General features: G+C 37.9%; 1 protein-coding gene across 1 annotated transcript in view; it reads left to right on the top strand.

Moving 5' to 3' along the window:
* AIDA (axin interactor, dorsalization associated) overlaps positions 1-23250 on the top strand; it is a 47763-nt gene that overhangs the window by 16259 nt on the left and 8254 nt on the right. The window contains exons 3-6 of the mRNA XM_019976071.2: positions 79-132; positions 528-582; positions 6201-6264; positions 6508-6614. Of these exons, the coding sequence (XP_019831630.1) occupies positions 79-132; positions 528-582; positions 6201-6264; positions 6508-6614 (280 nt within the window). The remainder of the gene's footprint in view (positions 1-78; positions 133-527; positions 583-6200; positions 6265-6507; positions 6615-23250) is intronic.

Genomic DNA, 23250 nt, shown 5'->3' with positions numbered 1-23250 from the left:
AATAAAATATTAACTCGATTTTTGGCAACTAACGGTTATAATGTATTTGGTATTTATAACTTTTTCTTTTTCCTGCAGAAAACCATAGGCAAAATTGCAACATGCTTGGAATTACGAAGTGCAGCTTTACAGGTAAATAGATTCCCCCCCTCTCAACTTCTTAATATAAGGAAAAGGAATTAGTATGAACTATTGATAAAATGTTAGGCATTCATGTCAAAAGCAGTATAGTTTCAAAAGGATTTAACAATAAGAATTCATGGATTAAACTCCTATTAAAAGATCTATTAGTTCAAGTTATATAAACTGTAAAAATAAAAGATATGGTTTCAACTTTTTTAGTCAGAATGTTCCAAAAAAACAAAAACTAATTTGGAATTAAAAAATTTTTTTTTTGACCTTGAAAGCAAGAAATGGATTCTTTTACTTTGGCTACTTTTTGAATATTTTGTCAGCCATAATAAAAAACATAGGGTGCAATGAAGTCTTTGTATTAAAAATATGTAATTTGCATATTTTAAATTCAGTCCACACAGTCCCAGGAAGAATTTAAACTGGAAGATCTGAAGAAGCTAGAACCAAGTAAGCTTTATTTCATATTTTTTATTGATACTGCTTTAGAAAAATGTTTACACTATTATGGATATTAAGATTATTTAGCAGAGATGCTAATTTGAGTCTTTTCTGTTATTATCTAATCCTATGTAATTTTTCATGCTTTTATAATTCCTATAATATTTTTAGTAATTATTGTTTGGTTCACCTTATGTGCTCAGTCGTGTGCGACTCTTTGCAACTCCATGGACTGTAACGTACCAGACTCCCCTGTGCATGGAGATTTCCACACAAGAATACTGAAGTGGGTTGCCATTTCCTATTCCAAGGTATCTTCCCAACTGAGGGATCAAACCTGCATTTCCTACATTGGCAGGCGGATTCATTACCACTGCTACCTGGGAAGCCCTCTCACCTTCATTACAGAATATGAAAAATTATTTGACTCTATGTTGTACCTCACTTATCTGTTTTAGCCTTTGTTTTATTCAGTTTAATAAGACTACAATTAAATTACTTCAGTAAACATTTACAGTAGATTCTACTGGAAAGTATAAAGTTATAGTCATTGATGCCTATTTATACTGAATGTCACTGAAAACTGCAGTCCAGCTGTTTGAACTGCTTTATAAAATCTTTCCTTATTGTCCTCATTTTCCTTCCTAAATTTTTTTTTTAAGTAAACAATTCCTTCAAATATTTTGGTGGTTAGGATGTGCTAGATGAAGCTTTTTTGCTGGTTCAAATGAATGTTCTCTTAGAGGAAATGTTTGAAATATAGGCAAGGGCACAAGTATTGAATATCACCACAGTCAATTTTAGGACATTTTTTAATCACCCCATAAAGAAACCCTGTATCCATTAGCATTCACTCATTTCCCTCTAGCTTCCCCTGATTCCCAGCCCTAGGCAACCACTAATCTACTTTTTGTCTCTATAAATTTGCCTATTCTGAACGTTTCATATAAATGTAATCTTACAATAATTGGCCTCTTGTAAGTGCCTGTATATAAGATTATTTTAAGAAAAACACGTTTGTGCTCCCTCAGTCATGTCCAATTCTTGTGATCCCATGGGCTGTAGCCTGTCAGGCTCCTTTGTCCATGGAATTTTCTAGGCAAGAATACTGGAGTGGGTTGCCATTTCCTCCTCCAGTGAATCTTCCCAACCCAGGGATCGAACCCACATCTCTTGTGTTTTAAAAAAAGATTTCAGCTGCATTAAGGATATCTGAGTTATGTTTCTGAAGAAAATTAGAAATGTTCAATTTTAAATGATAAGAATAATGAGGATTTGGGATCCTCATTTAGTAACTATTTTCCATCTCTTTTCAGTTTGTTTCCAAATAAAACTTAAGAATATGTAGGTTCACTATAAAGACTGTAAACACTTATAATCAGATGTTTATTATCTCTTTCCATGGACACACTCAGTTTTTCCCCCTGTTACCTCATAGACTCTCTTGTTGGTAATAATGATCACTATTTTTTAGAGTAGCAGGAATATGCCAAACACTCAGATAAATAGACTCGACCACATTTTGCTGACACTTGCCCATGATTTTACAGCTTGTAAATGCTCGAACTGGGTTGGGTTTGAAGTGATCTCAAAGCCTACATTCCTACCATTACACTGTTATTAATACTTGTAATCATGCAATATTGACATCAGTCCTTGAGATCATGATTCTTCAGGTCAAACTCCTGAGAGATTATTGACCCATGTATTTGTGGAAGATTGAACTGAAATCTACATTGTTTTCTGATTTGTTTGTTTGTAAGATTTGGGGTGGGAATAGAGAGGAAAGAGAGTAATTTGGATTCGTTTTTTTATTACATTTTGATTTTATATAAAGTTCCTCATTTGGACTTCTCCCTTCCTGGTACTTATTTTAGATGATTTTAATTTGCTTCTTGCCTCTTAAACTTAAATGTGTATGTTGTATCTCAGTAGGCTATGCCCTGTAATAAGCTTGAATTTATAAAATTTATTTTACAAGAATTAAACATTTTCATAAATTGGTATTTGACTATATTTCAAATTAAGTGTTCTTAGTCAACCTGGCCTCTGCCTCTTCTAATAATGTAAGGAAGGGAAAATTAACAAATGACTGTATCTTTCAACTTGTTGGTCTTAGTTGGTTTATTTTGCTAATGTATTTTTCCTTCAAGATTTTTAAAATCTCTTTGTAAATCTGGAATTCATACTAAAACTAAGATCCTGAATGTAATAGTTAATTTAATTTTCTTATGTTAATGCTTAGTAATACACTACTTCTTACTCAAATATACCTCCCTATCACCAACCCATAAACTGTAAAATTCCCTTCCATTAATTAAACTTTCAAGGCCCCAAAGAAATCCCACCTTGCCCTGAAAGCTTTTTCTTCTCTCCTTAGCAGTTATTAGACTCTGTCTCATGTTCTTTATAGGAGCACTTTTTATAGCCACTGTCATAGTCTGCCCTGTACTATTCTCACTAATATTTATTTATTTTCTCAAGAATATTGTGAATAACCTTAGTGTATTTTCCCCACAGAGCCTCATTCAATGCTTTGCCTATAGTATGAACTCGGCAGATTTTTAAATTGAATAGAGTTAAATGTCTACAGGGAATTGTTTCCCGTAATTTAAAATAAACTTTCAGATGGGAAGCACTTGCTCATTTTTCCTACCACAAAAATGAAAACTAGCTACAAGGGAAAAAAAAGAAATACATGTGGGGCATGTGTGTGTGATTTTTAGTGTCAGATTCAAGAGGATGGCAGGCCATGCTCCATGAGCATAGGCTGGGAGTGCTGAGTGCTCACCAGTAGAGGGTATGCCATCAAGTCAGCATTCAGGGGGCCTGTGTGCATTATTCCTACTGAATGAACCAGTTAGTCCCCAGTCGTGGTGGACTCCACACTCAGGATCACCCCTTCCATGAAATTATAAACTAGCTTCTCCTCTTCTCTACAACCTCCAAAAATATCAAGATTCATATTAGAAGAAAAATCCTATGATAAGTTTATGTAGAATCTTATTTTAAAACATTAGAATCCCTGTTATTCCCCAGTTGGTGAAAATGGAAAGCCATCCTGCAGTTACAGAAAGCAAGAAAGGTGCTGTTATTTTTCTTTCAAAATTATTCATACAAGTTAAATATCTGATATACTGTATACTTGTAAATACAAAATAAAGAAGAGGCTATTTATGCCAAAACAGACATTTCCTTTTCAAAACTTTGATACCTAAGAAAAGAAAATGATGTTTAATTCTTCTATTATAATACAAATTCAGGATATTCTTAGTAAGTAATATGATTTTCAGCTGTTTCATTGATGTTTTGTTTACATTTTAAGGGTTGACTTTTTCCTTTTCACTATTAAAATGTGGTCATTGCTGATATAAATATGCATAATCTTGTCACCCATTTCCTATTCTCAGCATCTAGAACAATACTTAGTGATTATCTGATATTTGAATTGAATGAATAGTTTACTCACAATAAACAGTCATGCACCAAGTTTAGTGGTGACATTCTTAAAATTTGAAAAATAGTCCTTCTTAGATCTAAAATAATAGGATTCTAGTCAGTCAGATAGGGAGAACTATGGACAGAATAAATTACCATATAGACTTTATTTATACTGTAAGTGTTCCTATGCAGTGTCGTGTTATGTTATTTAATTCTCTCAACAATCTGTGAAGAAAGGTAGAATATGATTTTGGAACTGGGGAAGCTGAGATTCAGAGTAGTTACATGAATGCTCAAGTCATTAACATGATGGGAGGGCTAAGATCTGATTCAGGTCGCTTGCCACTTGCCCTTTGCTTATCAGACTTCAGCTTTGTGGTCCTCTCCATTCCTTGAACAAACTCCTGCTGCAGAGCCTTTGCTGTTGCTCTGCCCTGTTCTCTTAATACTTGGAGAGCCCTTGCCCAGAGCTGCTTGTGGACATTTCTTCTCATTCAGGTCATGGCTCAAATGTCTTCTAATAATTCACGTTTGAGCAGCCTACTCTGTTCACTTCAGCTGAAGTAATCCTTCTACTCCACTTACACAAGCATCCTCTGGGTCCTTCAGCCACAGTCTTAACATCATCGTGTTCATTTTGTGGCTTGTTATTGTCTGCTTTTCCTGGCTAGGGTCTAACATCCGTTTGAAGGTGAGAACACTCTGTCTCTATCACTGCCATATCTTAGCACTCAGTACACATTTGTTGAGAAGAAGAAAGAAAGAGGAAGGAGGGTAGGAGTTGGAAGGAGAGAGAGAATAAGAATGAGTGAAAATATAGACACAAGTCTCAGACTTCTCTCCCTGAAGGGCTTAGTAGGAGTGCATATATTAGAAGAAGTATGATAAACACATTTGACTCCTGTGGGAGTAAGGCATGTAATTGCAACCTGTACTCAGGGATTTTCTTTTTGAGGATGACAACATCCATACCTATTTCAGCTCTAAACTGTAAGACTCCAAAATTAGAATGAATAAGTTGAGTATAAACTCACAGAAACATTTTGGATTGTACAATTAATGCCATTACTTCATATAACTGCAGGTAGATACTGGCAATCCGTAAGACCAGATATGAAGCACCTCTCCAAATGTAGGTAGAATTGTAGAGCATCTCTCTTTTTAAGTTTCCTTGCCTGATTATAATCACTGACCACAAACATAATACAGGAGGTTGTAATACAAGAGATTGTTTAAAGACTTCTCTTGAGGATAAATCCCTCTTTGTGTTTGTGTGTGCATATATATGGAGAAGGAAATGGCAACCCACTCCAGTTTTCTTGCCTGGAGAATCCCATGAACAGAGGAGCCTGGCAGGCTACAGTATCCATGGGGTCACAAAAAGTCAGACGTGACTGAGCATGCATGAGCCTGTATGTAAGCATATATGTACATATATGTATGTATACATTACATATGTATAATAAACTATGGTAAAGGTATATGAGAATTATAACCTCACTACTATAAACTTTACCAGTTTTGTGGAGTTGAGGGGAAGACTAATCAAGACATAGAATAAGATAGGCTCATATCCCTCTCATTGGTCATCTTTGACACCAGTCTTTTAATTAAAGTACTCTAGGAAGGAGATATTGTCTTTCTCAGGTGCCCCATGTCTCACCTTGGATTTTGTACTTAGAACTATTTTGGAGTTCACTTTCCCTAAGCGCTCTGAGACTCTGGAAGTTACCTTCCTTGGAGTTCTGACAGTACTCTGAAGTGTGAATATTTTCATTTTGCTAAGATATTCAATGGACAAGTGCATTGTGGCTTTGGATGATAAGATTGGGAATATTTAAAGTATTAATAGACACCCCAGTGGCTCAGCAGTAAAGAATCTGCCTGCAGTGCAGGAGACACGGGTTCGATCCCTGGGTCTGGAAGATCCTCTGGAAGAGGAAATGGCAACCCACTCCAATATTCTTGCTGGGGAAAACCCATGGACAGAGGAGCCTGGTGGGCTGTGGTCCATAGGGTCACAAAGAATCAGACACGACTGAGCAATTGAACACACACACACACACACACACGTATACATACATTATTAATAGGCATGGTAAAATTGGCTAAAATCAGTCACTTACAATAAATTTTTTTATTCTGATTCATGACATAATTCATGTGTCTTTCTCTTTTTATTCTAGTCCTAAAGAATATTCTTACATATAATAAAGAATTCCCATTTGATGTTCAGCCTGTCCCTTTAAGGTAAAATAAATTAGCACCAGTATTTGTCTTCTTATTTTATCATCTTATTTTATACCTATTTTTCAGATATTTCTGGATGTATCATATCAATGTTAGTATCATTGATATCATTAATCCAACATATTAGCATTTTATGTCAGCATTTTTTATATCAACATTTTACCTGGGAAATGAGTAGCTATTTGGCTTCTCTTGTATATTTGGTTTTGTAGCTCACTGTTTTTTCTGTCCTTTTGCATGTAGAAGAATTTTAGCACCTGGTGAAGAAGAGAATTTGGAATTTGAAGAAGATGAAGAAGAGGGTGGTGCTGGAGCAGGATCTCCTGATTCCTTTCCTGCCAGAGTTCCCGGTAAGTATCAATTGTTAAAAATATCCATAGCTTAATTCACAGTCAAAGTTTTTGGAACCTACTTTAGTATTTGCTAGTGGGAGTAAAACCTTTCCAGGGTGCATGTCCATTTTAGGCAAAATTTGACGGTCATGTTATCGGCAGTAACTGTTTTATAGGTATAGCCTGGAATTATCTTACTATCTGTGTTGGGATCCGAAAGAGCACACTCAGGTTCCAAGTTCACTAGGGGGACTCACTCAGCATGTTGCTGTAACCAACAGCTGTGCTTTATCCCAGAAAAAGAATTACAGGCACAAAACCAGCCAAGGGAAAATGTATGTGAGCAAAGTCCAGAGGAAACCAGGTGCAAGCTTCCAGGAGTCCTCTCCCAGTGGAGTCACACAGCTTGTACTTGATTCCTCTAGTGACAAATTCTAATGACACTTGTGAAGTGTCCCTTGAAGTGGGAGGCACATAAGGGACTCTCTGCCCAGAGCTGTTACATAGACACCTTCTGCCTAGCACTGACCAAAATTCCAGACTCCCAGAAAGCAAGCAGATAATTCAGCATAAACCATATTGTTTGTAAGAAGAATGTAGACCCAGTGACCATTCTTATCAGAGGTAGTAGCAACCCTCCCAAAATCCAGATTCCCAGATGCTAGTCAGGGGCTGCCCTTGTAGTCAGGCCTTTCTAAGAGTGACCGTCTCAGACCTGCTGTGTTAACTCTTTTTTGGTTCACTATCAAATTTGGTTGTTAAAAACTGGACCCAGGGAAAATGGCTACTGAGCAAATGCCTTTTTCTTCCCATCTGTTTTAAAGAAAGTAAATAATGGTGAGGCTTTTTATTTATAGTTGATCTTCCCTGCCTGTCAATAACCTAAGCAGGCACACTGGATAAATTTCTTATTTCTCCCATCACTGTTTTCCTCTGTTCTGTTCTTACACAGCACACAGTTTTCATTTCTGGTCAATTAGTTCACTTTAGTGTAATATGCTGATATATTGTGATGTATTTTATAATAGACTCCAAAAGCTTTAAAATACAGCTAGATACAATTTATGTGTTATCCTGATAACTTTCTTGGTAACAAAAGTACAGGCAGACCTTGGTAATACTACAGGTTCAGTTCCAGATGACAATAAAGTGAATATTGCAAGAAAGCAAGTCACACGAATTTTTTGGTTTCCCAGTGCATGTAAAAGTTACATATACAGTAGTCTGTTAAGTGTGTGATAAGCATTATGTCTAAAAAATTTTTTTGTATTTCATTGTATATATTTTTTATTGAAGTATAGTTGATTTACAGTGCTTCAGGTACACAGCAAAGTGATGCACATATATTATTTTTCAGATTATTTTCCATTATAGGTTATTACAAGATATTGACTAGTTCCCTGTGCTATAAAAAATACTTTATTGCTAAAAAATGCTAATCATCATCTGAGGCTTTAGCTAGTCACAACTTTCTTGCTGTTAGAGGGTCTTGTGTTGATGGCTGCTGACATCAGGGTGCTGGTTGCTGAAGGTTGGAGTAGCTGTGACAACTTCTTAAACTAAGACAGCAATGCAGTTTGCCCTCTAGATTGACTCTTCCTTTCACGTTTCTCTGTAGCATGCAGTGCTGTTTATAGCATTTCACCCATCATAGAACTTCTTTCAAAATTGGAGTCAATTCTCAAGTCTTGCCACTGTTTATCCACTAACTCTGCATAACATTCTAAATTTTTTGTTGTCATTTTAATAGTCTTCATGGCATCCTTACCAGGAGTAGATTCCATCTTGAGAAAGCACTTTCTTTGTTCATCTATACAAAGCAGTCCTCATCAGTTAAAGTTTTAGGAAATTGGAACAATCCAGTCACATCTTCAGGGTCCACATCTTATTCTAGTTCTCTTGTTAATTCTGCTACATCTGCAATTAACAATAGTAACATCAGAGATCACAGGTCATCAGTCACTATAACAAATATAAAAATAATGAAAAAGTTTGAAATATTGCAAGAATTATCAAAATGTGACACCGAGCCACGAGGTGAACAAATGCTGTTAGAAAAATGGCACCAGTAGACTTGCTTGACACAGGGTTACCACAAATGTTCCGTTTGTAAAAAATGCAATATCTGTCAAGTGCAATAAAGTAATACAATAATAATAGTACCATTTCAGTGTTTATTATGCCCCTTGGGGTGGAGGCGTTATGGGGTAGAAGCAGTGTAGGTTCAAACCAACAGACACGGGGCTTGAGTCTAATCTTAGTACATTACTAGTTGCACCTGTTCTGTTTCTTTTTTTTTTTTTCATTTTTGTTATTTGTTTATTTGGCTGTGTAGGGTCTTAGTTGCAGCATGCAGGATCTTTAGTTGTGGCATGCAAACTCTTAGTTTTGGCGTATGAACTCTTAGTTGCGGCGTATGGAATCTAGTTCCCTGACCAGGGATCAAACCTGCCCCCTCTACCCCCACCCCGCATTGGGACAGAGGAGCCTTAAACACTAGACCACCAGAGAAGTCCTGGTTGCACCTATTCTTAAACCAGTTTGAACTTCAATTTCTCTTTTATTTATAAAATGAATTGATAATCATGCCTACCTCATAAGGTTCCTGTGAAGATTAAATAAGTTACTGCATATAAAGCTTTTAGCCCAGTCCCTGTCATATGCTGAATATTAGTGAGGTGGTTATTTTCATCCTCATCACCTTTCAGTGGAGGGAACAATACTACAGTATAGGATTACTGGGAAAATTACTGTCGATCGTAGCTATTATTGTTAATGTATTTTTCAGTATAAGGGCATTATTCCTAATATACTTACTTTATGAAGAGAGATGTATTTTTCTTGCTTTTGTTATATATGCAGAAAATGTCAAAATTGCTGAGATTGTGAAAGAAATTTTCTTGCTGTTTTATTTAACTAAATAGTTGTAATTCTGTTTTCAACCCATGTATTGTAATTGCTGAAGCTTCCACTACTATAAATTTCTATCTGATTTGGTTGTCAAATCACGTATTTGCTATACAGACATATCAAGATTTTTATGGGTTTCAGATTGCTGAGTTGAAAGAAACTTTTACCATAAATTAAATCCATTTGCTATGTAAGATTAAACCTAAACTTCATAGATTTTTGTATTCTGATATAGTATTGTGATAATGCATTTCAGAGGTAGAGAAAGCTTACTGAATCCTTCTAGTCTCTGAATTTCTTTTTCAAAAAAGCACATGTAGTTTAATTAACTGTATTTAGTTTGGAATCATTATTGTTCAGGGCCTATGTGTTAGTGTCGGTTGCCCAGTAGTGTCCAACTCCTTGTGACCCCATGGCTTGTAGCCTCTGTCCATGGAATTCTCCAAGCAGGAATACTGGAGTGGGTAGCAATTCCCTTCTCCAGGGGATCATCCTGACCCAGGGATTGAACCTGGGTCTCCCACATTGCAGGCAGATTCTTTATCATCTGAGCCATAAGTGTCATTAAAAAATAACTTTTAAAATAATATTCATTGACGTAGCAAGATGGCATTTAACTTTTTACTTAACTGGAAAGCAGGAAACATTTTCTTTTCCTTGTTACACTGAGAGAATCCAAGATTTCAGTGATGCCCAGGCTGTGTCTGCATTTTGATGGCAAGATGGTTCTAGAAATTGTTGTGGTTTTTTTCTTTTTATTTATTATCTTTGTTTCTATATAATTTATTGAATTATAAGTTCTTGGGATTTGTTTAAAAAGTCAAGGCTATGAGATTCTATTTTATATACAGAATTCACCCTTTTTAGCGTGCAGGTTTATGCTTGTTGATAAATGTGTACAGTTGTGTTAACCACCACTGCTGTTAGGCTAAAGAGGAATAAGGAATGGAATTTGTGACCCAGAATAGGTTTTTCCCATTTCAAATAGAAAGTGACTTTTTAACCAACCTTTAATTGGGGTAGGTGGGGAGTAGGGGGTAGGTATTATCTTTCTTTTTAATATTCATCTCTTTCCTTTTCAAAAATTTAAAAATTCATATAGAAAACATAAATTTTTGTTAAATAATTGGCTTGAGCCAAAATAGAGTTTAATTTTTCTAAAGGTAGGCTTCAGTTCAATCACTCAGTTATGTCTGACTCTTTGTGACCACATGGATGGCAGCACGCCAGGCTTCCCTGTCCATCACCAACTCCCGGAGCTTGCTCAAACTCATGTCCATCAAGTTGGTGATGCCATCCAACTGTCTCATACTCTGTCATCCCCTTCTCCTCCCGCCTTCAATCTTTCCCAGCATCAGGGTCTTTTCCAGTGATTCAGTTCTTCACATCAGGTGGCCAAAGTATTGGAATTTCAGCTTCAGCATCAGTCCTTCCAGTGAATATTCAGGACTGATTTCCTTTATGTTTGAAAGGTAGGCTTGGTAGATTTTAAATCAAGGATGTAAATGTACAACCTGTTTATTGGCCTGAAAATTTGCCAGTATGAATATAAAGCTATTAAAATCATAAGCCCAAGAAATATGAATAGACGAAGACAAAATTTTCAAGATTTAAAAAAACAAACACTTTCTTACTGAATGACATGATTAAACTCAAATATAGGCTTAGTTTCAAAATTTTCACAAATGTGTTAGTTTCTTTAGCTCTTAGACTTAATCGTGCATAAAACATGTTTATTTTTGAAGCTGAGAATAAGGAAATTTACCTCTTCATTGTGAAACCTGTGCATGGTTTTTGCTGTACAAATACTCAGTTCTGAGTTGAACTTGAGAGAAGCAAACATGGATTTCATTTTTAGCTGAAATGAGGTTTTTCTTGCTCACAAGTATAAGAAGTTGCAAATTGCAGCAAACTGTTCATTGCTTTCTTGTGGATATCAGGCATCCTTCTTTCATAGAAATCCAGAGCATGCCTCGGGGCACAGCGGTGAATATCATCTTAAGAGTATGCTTAGGTCAGAGCTTACAAAGTTCTTTATCTTCTCCCAGAGTCTCAAGTTCTCAAACTGGAGAGAAGAATCAGAGAAAGCATTCCTTACCCAGGCATTTATTTGTTTATGTGTGTGCTAAGTCTGTTCAGTCGTATCCGACTCTGTGCAGCCCCATGGACTGTAGCCCGCCAGGCTCCTCTGTCCGTGGGATTCTCCAGGCAAGAATACTGGAGGGGGTTGCCATGCCCTCCTCTAGGGGATATTCAGACCGAGGGATTGAACCCATGTCTCTTCTGTCTCCTACATTGTCAGGTGGGTTCTTTACCACCAGCACCATCTGAGAAGCCCTTGTATATAAAGCAAAAGAAAATACTCTTTGATTTTGTTCTTTCTTTCTCCAGGCTAGTTTTTAATAAGGTTTGAGACTTACTGATATTAATATTTTTTCTCACTTTCAAGCTTAAGCAGGTTCGGAAACATTTCAAGATTTCCTTCTACGGCTTTTTTTTTCTTTTAAATGCAAGAATCCTGTCACTTGAAATTAAAGGGTTTTCTTTAGAGTTTTGCAGAGACTAAGTCATATGAGATGTCTGTTAAGTAGATTACATTTTGCAGCCTTCACCTTCAAAGCACCCAGCAACATCTAGCTTACTCTTTCTTAAAAGTACTCTGCAGTTCAGCCTTTTGACTCAGACACCTGTGAGGAACTCTTCATTGCTTCCTGTAGGGAATGATGGATTGCCCTGTTTAAACTAGCATTTCTAACATGAAACACATGCCCACTGGCTCCTTCCAGATTTCGTGTGTTTATTAAATAATTTTTTTTCCAAAATTAGGTATAGTGACAGTTGATATACTCTTAATGTATGTGAACAACTTCAAGCAGGTATGATTTTAATTTATTATTTGAATGATAATGGCCATTAAGGATTTTTTTCCCCAAAATTTTAAAACAGTTTTAAAAATGAACAAGCATCTTATATGGGTTTTCAAACTCTTTCTCTTTTCTTTCTTTTTTTCTGTAAATTATCTATTTTTGGCTGTGCATGGTAGGCTGTTCTCTAGTTCCGGAGAGTGAGGGCTACTCGCTAGATGCAGTGTGCAGACTTCTTGTTGCAATGGCTTCTCTTGTTGTCGAGCACAGGCTCTGGGCACCTGGGTTCAGCAGTTGCAGCTCCCGGGCTCTGGAGCACAGGCTCAGTAGCTGCGGTGCGGGGCTTAGTTGCTTCACAGCATGTGGGATCTTCGTGGATCAAGGATTGAACCTGTATCCCCTGCATTGGCAGGCAGATTCCTATCCATTGAGCCAACAGGGAAACCCCAAACTGTTTTCCTTGAAAGCTTAAAGGAACCTATGTTCCTCAACTGCTAAACAATAAATTACTAGCTAAAAGAAATTGTGTATGTATTTTAATATTTTACCACAATTTCTGCCTCTATACTAAATTCAGCATTTCAAAACAAATAAGTGGCTCCATAGCTTTTTTATCTATATCCAATATCAGTTGTAAAGATTATCTATAGCCAGAATTTGAAGACACATTTAATGTGTTACCTATCTACCAAATATTGTGGCCAGTTTGATCAATATTGTTACCTTAAATTGTTTAAGATTATCCTCAAATAACTAAATAATTTTTCTTGAAAGAAAAAATGCTACCTAAATGCAAAATATTATCATATATGTCCTTTTATGGAGAAGGCAATGGCACTGTACTCCAGTACTCTTGCCTAGAAAATCCCATGGACGGAGGAGCCGGTAGGCCTAGTCCATGGGGTCGCTAAGAGTCAGGCACAACTGAGCGACTTCACTTTCACTTTTCACTTTCATGCATTGTAGAGGGAAATGGCAACCCACTCCAGTGTTCTTGCCTGGAGAATCCCAGGGACAGAGGAGCCTAGTGGGCTGCCGTCTATGGGGTCGCACAGAGTTGGACACGACTGAAGCGACTTAGCAGCAGCAGCAGCAGCATGTCCTTTTAAAAATTACACTTTAGCAGCATGAAGAAATGTGCACTTAAAAAATTGGATGACAGAGAATCTGTCAATAGTACTAGATATGTGAGTTTAGTTACAAGTATGATAAATCTAAAGCAAAGAAAACTAAGATTAAATGTGTTATCACATAAATATATGATATTGCTCAGTCTACATTTTGAACACTTGATTGAACTCTGCTCTAAGTGTGGATAAACATTTAATCTACTTTTTGCTAGTGATATTTAATTTCCAGATCACCAAGGCAAAATAAGGACCAATTCACCTCTCACTGTAGAACCGATGCCTGTGGGAACATCTGTACAATATGACATAAAATGTCAAGCAAGTAAAATGAACTCAATAAGCACATTGAAATCACCATGTTTTTCAAAAGATGTAATCCTCAGTAATTTTCTAAAAAGGCATCGCCTCTTTAGGATTCTTGTCTGGGTGATGATGTACTACTTTTTTGGAGCAAAGACCATCATGCCATTTTCTGTTTTAGGCCAGAAGGAAAAATCATATGAGGACAGGGTCTTATGGAGTTCACTGACTTCAGTTTCCTTGTAACCTTTGCTTTCTTCTGTGGAGTTAACCACACAGACTCCTGGTCCCTGGGCAGGCAGTCTATTCCTAGTCTGGTTCTCCATAATCTTTCTTGTCCAGAGTGTCTTGGCCCCTCACAGAGAACCACTCCATGTGAGGAGCTCCTTCTCATGCCAGGATCTGCAGTGTTATCATTTTCCCTTGGGACAGAGCAGTTGTAGGTATGGAATGAGGGGCCACAGCTGCTGCTCCACTTCTCCTGATGCCAGCTGCAGGCGGGAGATGGTACCCATTGCTGGACATTGCACCAGCAGTCTGGGGATTTGATGCCTGGCACACTGCCACCCCCCCCACCTCCATATAGAGGCTATAATACAGTCAGCCGAGAGCTGTTAGATCAGACATTTTCACCCATTTTTTGTTTGTTAATTCTGGAGTACAATTTCTCTTTGTTTAATAAACTTGGCTATTTTTGTGATAATGGCACCCCACTCCAGTACTCTTGCCTGGAAAATCCCATGGACAGAGGAGCCTGGTAGGCTGCAGTCCATGGGGTCGCTAAGAGTCGGGCATGACTTAGCGACTTCACTTTCACTTTTCACTTTCATGCATTGGAGAAGGAAATGGCAACCCACTCTAGTATTCTTGCCTGGAGAATCCCAGGGACAGAGGAGCCTGGTGGGCTGCTGTCTCTGGGGTCGCACAGAATCGGACACGACTGAAGCGACTTAGCAGCAGCCACAACTACTTTATATTTCATCTGCAACAGTTTTGACAGCAACATCTCTCTGTGAAGAAAGCCATGAGTTGTGACATGTCAGGGTGTTCTCCTTCTACAGGAGGGGGGCCAACTGTTAATGGACACCTCAGAAAAGTTCTTCAGAGACAGAGATAAAGACTGGACATTGAATCCATTTGACCTTGACTTGTTTGGGGCCTTTGCAGCAGGAGTTTTCTTGACTTTCACCACCTTTTATAGAACTCACAAATGCTACATGACATTGATTGACTAAACCTGGAGACTCAATAGAGAAGTTATGTTTATCACAAAACCTTCAGGATCACATGAAATGTCATCAATGTCAGCTTATAATTGAAGAAATGTAAAAAGTAGAGCATTTTTAATTTCTTACCCTGAATCTTGGGCTTCCCAGGTGGTGCTAGTGGTAAAGAATCCACTTGCCAACTCAGGAGACATAAGAGATGTGGGTTAGATCCCTGGGTCAGAAAGATCCCCTGGAGGAGGGCATGGCAACCCACTTCAGTATTCTTGCCTGGAGAATCCCACGGACAGAGGAGCCTGGCAGGCTACAGTCCATTGGGTCGCAAAGAGCCAGACATGGCTTAGCGACTAAACCACCAGCATAGCTGCATTCATAAATTATTTTCCACAGTTGATGCACAGTGGAGTAGGACAACTGGAATACCAGTCCAGATACAGACTACTGATAAATAGCTTTCATCACCGAGATGGGCTTTGGGGCTCTAGCACAATAAAATGGCCCTGGAGCTTATGATTCACTCTTGTTACCTTGCCAGAATTATCTGTAGGCTTCAGCTTGGATCCTGTTCTTCTAACTCATAGCTCTTCTTCAGAAGCCACACTGAATCAAATAATTCCCTCTACTTTTCTTTGAAAGCAGTAGGACACGTTTGCTCCAGGTGGGGGTTGGGGCCAATCAGAAGACACTGACATCATCAGGCTGCCTTCCTCCTTGCAGAGTGGAGCTTACCAGCTGCCAAAGGCTGCCCCTGTCTCGCATAAAAAGCTAAAAATAGATCCAGCCGAAAGAACATGATCTTACTGCCCACCACCATATGAGGCTCAGAGACCTGGAATAAAGTTGCAGTAGGGATGGCCCAGTCTCCGACCATCACAGTGAACCTGTGTTGCTAAGCGCACAAAGTTTAGATGGTGCTTACCCTTGATCACTATCTTTGATGGAGCTGCCAAGCCACAGCACCAGCACTTCCCTAGCATTCTCCAGAACCCTGGTTGAGAAATCCTGCTTTGGACAGTTAGCTGTAGCACAGAGTTTTCTGTATTGAAAAGTGAGGTGGAAGTAATGGCCCCCCAAAGATGTGCATATGCTAATCCTCAGAGCCTGTAAACATGTACGTGGCAAAGAGCTTACGTTAACGACCTTAAGGTAGAGACTATCCCGCAGTACCTTTTTAGGCTGTGATGTGCTTAGTTGCTCATGTCTGACTCTCTGCGACCCCATGGACTGTAGCCCTCAGGCGGAGATTCTCCAGGCAAGAATACTGGAGTGGGTTGCCATGCCCTCCTCTAGGGGATCTTCCCAACCCAGGGATCAAACCCAGGTCTTCTGCATTGAAGGTGAATTCTTTACAATCTGAACTACCAGGGAAACCCAATAATACTGGAGTGGGTTGTCTATCCCTTCTCCAGGGGATCTTCCTGACCCAGGAGTTGAACCGAGGTCTCCTGCATTGCAGGGGGATTCTTTGCCTGTTGAGTACCAGGAAAGCCCCTCTTTTTTTAGCCTTTATTGGCTTTATGGACAATTAAATTACAAAAATGGCAAATGAGACAAGGTGGTTAAAAACATGTACTCTAGGACCAGACTACTGTGTAATAGAGAACAGGTTACTTAACTTTTCTGGATCTCAGTTTCACTTCTAAGTAAATGGGACTGACATTAACACCTATGTCAGAGTTCTTAGGTGGATTAAATTAGTTGATACATACAAAGAATTAGAACAGTGCCTGGCACATAGTAAGTGTTCTGTAAGTGTTGAATATTTGTTATTTATGCAGCACTTTCACATAGAAGAGCATTTGTTATTTTTGATCCTTTTCCTAGAACTAAGAGCAAATTAGTTAGTTCTAGTTGGAAAAGCTTAGTTTATACCAGATCGTGTATGGTCATTTCTTATCCTGATTATAGTCTTCGTTTTATGAGTGTAATTACTTTTTCTCATATTACTTTATATAGTTGAATATTTCAGTTTTACATTTAGACATCTTTTAACGTAGTGCTTTGATGTCTAATTATCATATGGTTTTACTTTTGGTACACAAACATGCTACCTTTCTCATGTAACCCAGGAGCTATAGCTGGTGTGGTATTATACTATTATTTTATCTTCTTTCACGCACCTGTCATGTAAGACAGTGCATCTGTATATATATGTATTATATATATTGTCTAGCCATTTGTCTACTAGAACATAATATAACCTTTAGAGCTGTGAAATTCAAAATTCATTTTTAAAAGATCTGTATATTACCAATACCACACAATTCAATACCATTATCCAGATTTGTCTTTCAAGTTGCTTAATATGCAGTCAATAAGACAAAGCCGACAGTACATAACTATGGTTAGAGATGTTGTTGTTGTTGAGTCGCTCAGTCATGTCTGACTGTGACCCCGTGAACTGCAGCATGCCAGGCTCTTTTGTCCTCCAGTTTCTTCTGGAGTTTGCTCAGATTCATGTCCATTGAGTTGATGATGCTATCTAACCATCTCATCCTCTGCTGCCCTCTTATTCTCTTGCCTTCAGTCTTTCCCAGCATCAGGGTCTTTTCCAGTGAGTTGGCTCTTCACATCAGGTGGACAACGTATTAGAGCTTCAGTTTCATCATCAGTCCTTCCAATGAATACTCAGGGTTAATTTCCTTTAGGATTGACTGGTTTGATCTTCTTGAAGTCCAAGAGACTCTCAAGAGTCTTCTCCAGCACTGTAATTAAAAAGCATCAATTCTTCAGCACAGCCTTCTTTATGGTCCACCTCCCGTATCTACATGACTACTGGGAAAACCATAGCTTTGACTATATAGACCTTTGTCAGCCAAGTGACACCTCTGCTTTTTAATATACTCTCTAGGTTTGTCATAGAGTTTGTTCTTTCTTCCAAGGAGCAAGTGCCTTTTAATTTCATAGCTACAGTCACCATCCACAGTGATTTTGGATCTCAGGAAAATAAAGTTTCCATTGTTGGAAACACTGTTTCCATTGTTGCCCCATCTATTTGCCATGAAGTGATGGGACTGCTTGCCATGATCTTCGTTTTTTTGAATGTTGATTTTTAAGCCAGCTTTTTCACTCTCCTCTTTCACTTTCATCAAGAGACTCCCCAGTTCCTTTTCACCTTCTGCCATAATGGTGGTGTTAGCTGCATATCTGAAGTTATTGCTATTTCTCCCGGCAGTCTTCATTCCACCTTGTGTTTCATCTAGCCTAGCATTTTGCATGATGTACTTTGCAGATAAGTTAAATAAGCAGGGTGACAATATACAGCAGCCTTGTCACACTCCTTTCCCAATTCTAAACCAGACAGCTGTTCCATGTCTGGTTCTAAATGTTGCTTCTTGACCCACATACAGGTTTCTCAGGAGACAGGTAAGGTGATCTGGGTATCCCATCTCTTTAAGAATTTTTTCTTAAAAATTATGGATGAACAAAAAAAGGCTAAGGGATTTCAGCACAGGTAATCGAGCTGGAACTGAGACTCAGAGTGTGTAGTAGTTAGTGATACAGGGAGAGAGCATCTTGGAAACTGTCATGAAATAGCTTGAATAGTTACCGTTCTATATCATTTGTAGTCTTCAATTATAGTCAACTTGCAGATAGTCTTTCAGCTTGAAATCACTGCCTTTGTATTGCATTGTTAGAAATATATTTACCAGTTAGATTTTAATGTGGTCTGAGGCAGAAGAGTTTGCTGGTAACAAGGAAAGAAATGTCATCCCATTGACTCACTTCAACTAAAAGAGCTAGATGATTATAGATTATGAAACTAATTCATCCAAAAGTAAAACTAGTTTTAATGTTCAGTTAGGAAAAACATGGTGGCTGCAGCCGTAAAATTAAACGACACTTGGCTCCTTGGAAGAAAATCTATGACAAACCTAGATAGCATATTAAAAAGCAGAGACATTGCTTTGCCAACAAAGGTCCGTATAGTCAAAGCTATGGTTTTTCCCTTAGTCATGTATGGATGTGAGAGTTGGACCATAAAGAAAGCTGAGTGTGGAAGAATTGATGCTTTTGAACTGTGGTTTTGGAGAAGACTCTTGAGAGTCCCTTGGACTGCAAGGAGATCAAACCAGTCCATCCTACAGGAACTCACTCCTGAATATTCAGTTGGAAGGACTGAAGCTGCAGCTCCAGTACTTTGGCCACCTGATGCGAAGAACTGACTTATTGGAAAAGACCGTGATGCTGGGAAAGATTGAAGGCAGGAGGAGAAGGGGACGACAGAGGATGAGATGTTTGGATGGCATCACCAACTTGATGGACATGAGTTTGAACAAGCTCTGGGAGTTGGTGATGGCATGCTGCAGTCTATAGGGTCTCAAAGTGTCAGACACAACTGAACAACTGAACTGAACTGGGAGAAACAGTCTCAAAGAAAGAAAATCTGTCATTGACTTTGGATATTGGATAAGAAACCACTTTTCACTGTCAAAAAAAGAAAGAAAAAAAAAACCCCATAATCAAAGTAAAAAAGACAAGGGCCTAACATCCTTAATAATAGAAGTAAAAAGTTTGAGTTGCATCAACAAAGACCACAGGCATATTTAAAGTCTGAGCAAAAAACATGAGTAGACAGTACACACACATACAGACATACAAAGATGTACAAACAGTTCTTAAACATGGGAAGAGATACTCTAGAACTACTTTAACTCTGAGGATGACAGATTTTCATCCACTGCTGGTGGAAGTACAAAATAATACAGTCCCTTTGAAGGGGAGTTCAGGATGATTTAACAGTAACAACAGAAATACACATTTATTCTCAGGTCCAGCAATCTCACTTCAGAAATTTATTCTCAAGATATACCTCCAGTAATATGAAGAAAACTGCATATGTACCAGGTTGTTTATTTCTGTATAATCTGTAATAATAAAGTACTAGAACCAACTAACTGCCATATGTAGGTTGGCTGAGTAACACTATCGTATACTATAGATAATAGTTAGGAAAATCTCCATGAACTGATGATTTTTCAGAATATGTTGTTATATAAGTAAAGTATATCAAGGCAATTCACATTGGCAGAATAAGGAGGAATATCTCATAATTTTCTGAATAAATCTCTTCTTGGACTTCCTGGTGGCTCAGTGGTAAAGAATCTGCCTGCCGGTACAGGAGAGATGGGTTCAGTCCATGGCCCAGGAGGATCCCACGTGCCCATGTGTCACAACTATTGAGCCTGTTGTCTAGAGCCTGGGAACCACAACTGCTGGAGCCCGCATACTCTAGAGCCTGTGCTCCAAAACGAGAAGCCACCACAGTGAGAAGCCCTCGCGCCACAACTGGAGAGTAGCCTGCACAGCAGTGAAGACCCAGCACAGCCAAAATTAAAAATATTAATAAATAAAAGTTATTTTAAAAATTCCTTTAAGTCTCTTCTTGATTTTTAAAAATTCTAGCAGGCTAAAAACAGAACACTTCACTGGATGTTTTCTAAAGGATGCTTTGAGCCAAAATCGTCCTTTAGCATTCCTTTTTAGATCAAGAACAAAACGTGTTTACTATATCCTCTTTCCATCAACATTCTAGAAGTCTTAGCCAGTGCACTAGGACCAAAAACAGAAATATAGATAAAAATTATTTGTAGGTTTTATGAATATATATGTAGAACATACAAAACCACCTTTTGCATAGATAGATCAATAGAAATAGTAACAAAGTATATCAGAGAAATAATAACAGAGTTCCTGGATGTGAAATCTGTACATAAGAACAGATTCTGTACACTTACTGTGATCATTTTACAATATACAAGTAGCAAATCATTACATTGTGTACCTGAAACTGATATATTGTATGTCAATCATAGCTTGATTTTTGAAAATTACGTACCAAAAAAAGGATTTTATCTCTATAAGCAAGCAACAGTTGCTTAGAAAATGAGATATATTTTAAATTTATTTTTAATTGGAGGATAATTGCTTTACAGTATTGTGTTGGTTTCTGCCATACATCAACATGAATCTGTCATAGGTACACATACGTTTCCTCCCTCTTGAACCTCCTCCCATCTCTCACCCCATCCCAACCTTCTAGGTTGTCACAGAGCCCAGGAGTTGAGCTCTGCATCATACAGGAAATTTCCACTGGCTCTTTTACATATGGTAATGTATATGTTTCCCTGCTACTCTATCCATTTGCCCCACCCTCTCCTTCCCCACTGTGTCCGTAAGTCTGTTCTCTCTCTCTGTGTCTCCATTGCTGCCCTGCAAATAGCTTCATCAGTACCATCTTTCTAGATTCCATATTTATGCATTAATATACAATATTTATTTTTCTTTCTGACTTACTTCACTCTGTATAATAGTCTCTAGGTTCATCCACCTCATTACAACTGACTCAAATGCGTTCTTTTTGTGGCTGAGTAATATTCTTTTGTATATATGTACCACAACTTCTTTATCCATTTATCTGTCAGTGGACATCTAGGTTGCTTCCATGTCCTAGCTGTTGTAAATAGTGCTGCAGGGGACACTGGGGTACATGTGTCTCTTTTAGTTACGATTTTCTTAGGATATATGCCCAGTAGTGGGATAGTTGGGTCATATAATAGCTCTATTTCTGATTTTTTAAGTAATCTCCATACTTTTCTGTATAGTGGCTGTATCAGTTTACATTCCCATCAACAGTGCTAGAGGCTTCCCTTTCCTCCACACCTTCTCTAGCATTTATTGTTTGTAAATTAGAAAATGAAATATTTTGACATTTATAATAGTATCAGAAAATAACAACATAGTTTAATAAATCCAACAAAAGAAGTATAAAACCCATTTGAAGAAAACAGTAGAAATTTATTGAGAGAAATTAAGAAGTCTTAAATCAGTGGAGAGATATATTCCAGTTCATGGGTTGGAAGAAGCAATTTGTAAAGATGGGACTGTTTCTAAAATTGAGCTGAACTTCACCACAGTCCTAACAGTGTTTTTGTTGTTTGCTTTTTTTTTTTTTAAGAATTTGACAGCTCTTGTTATAATTTACATGGACATGCAAAGGGCTGAAAGTAGTTAAGACTTGAAGAATAATGTCAAGGTGGGAGAATTCAAATGTTGAGACTTTTGTAAAATTATAGTTATCAAGACACTTGTGGTAGTGATGCGAAGATAACAGTCCAGTGAAAGAATGGGGAGCCTGGAAACAGACCCACTTATTGTCAATGCAGATCCTTGGGTAAGATGACAGTCTATGAAATAAGCAGTGCTGGGACAATTGAGTGTCGATGTGAAATGAGTGAGATTGGGCTCCTACCACATGCCATAGTAAAAAATTAATTCTACCTGGATTATGTAATTAAATGTGAATGGCAAAACATTCTTATAAGAATACCTTCATGACCTTGGAGTGGGGAAAGATTTCTTGAATAGGACATAGAAAGCACTGACTATAAATGAATTTAGAGGCTGAGAGATTTGAGTACATTAGCATTTAGAATAAACAGAAAAGGCATTCTAAACACGCAGGACCAATATTGGTGTTAAAAGTCGAGACTAGCTGTTGTCTCTTTGGGAGAAAGAGTGATCTGGGTGTGTGTTGGGGGCACAGATCAGGCTCCTAGGACGCTGGTAATATCTATCTTTCCTGAACATATTACCGTTGAATATAAAGGTTTTTTTTCCTTAAGGGAAGCCACTGAAAAATTATGTAAATTAAAATATCCAACAAAATGCTTATATCAGAATATTAGAGAACGCCTACAAATCAGTAAGAGAAAGGTAAGTATTTTGATAGTAAAGTGGGGAAAATAATTGAACAGACACTTCAGAAAAAGGGAAATCCAAATGCTTATTTTTAAATGAAAAGGTGCTCAACCTTATTAATCATTGGAAAAATATACTTAAAACTAGTTTGGGGACAAATTGAGAAAGTAACATTGACATATATGTATCTACTGTCATGTGTAAAATAGATAGCTGGTAGGAATCTGCTGTATTGCACAGGGAGCCAAGTCTGCTGCTCTGTGATAACCCGGGGTGGGGCCATGGGAGGCTCAGAAAGGAGAGGATAAATATATAATTATGGCTGATTCATGTTCTTGTTCGGCAGAAACCAACACAACATTGTAAAGCAATTGTACTCCAGTTAAAAAATGTAAAAAAAAACCCTAAATTGGTGTTTCTCCACACCTGAATTGGCTAAAAAGAAGAATCTGACAACTCCAAGCATTAGTGAGGATGTGGGACAATGGGAATTGTACTCTGAGTAGAAATTGGCATACTCATT

This window comes from Bos indicus, chromosome 16, assembly GCF_029378745.1.
Source record: "Bos indicus isolate NIAB-ARS_2022 breed Sahiwal x Tharparkar chromosome 16, NIAB-ARS_B.indTharparkar_mat_pri_1.0, whole genome shotgun sequence".
Lineage (NCBI taxonomy): Eukaryota > Metazoa > Chordata > Mammalia > Artiodactyla > Bovidae > Bos > Bos indicus.
This window is presented reverse-complemented; position numbering and strand designations above follow the sequence as displayed.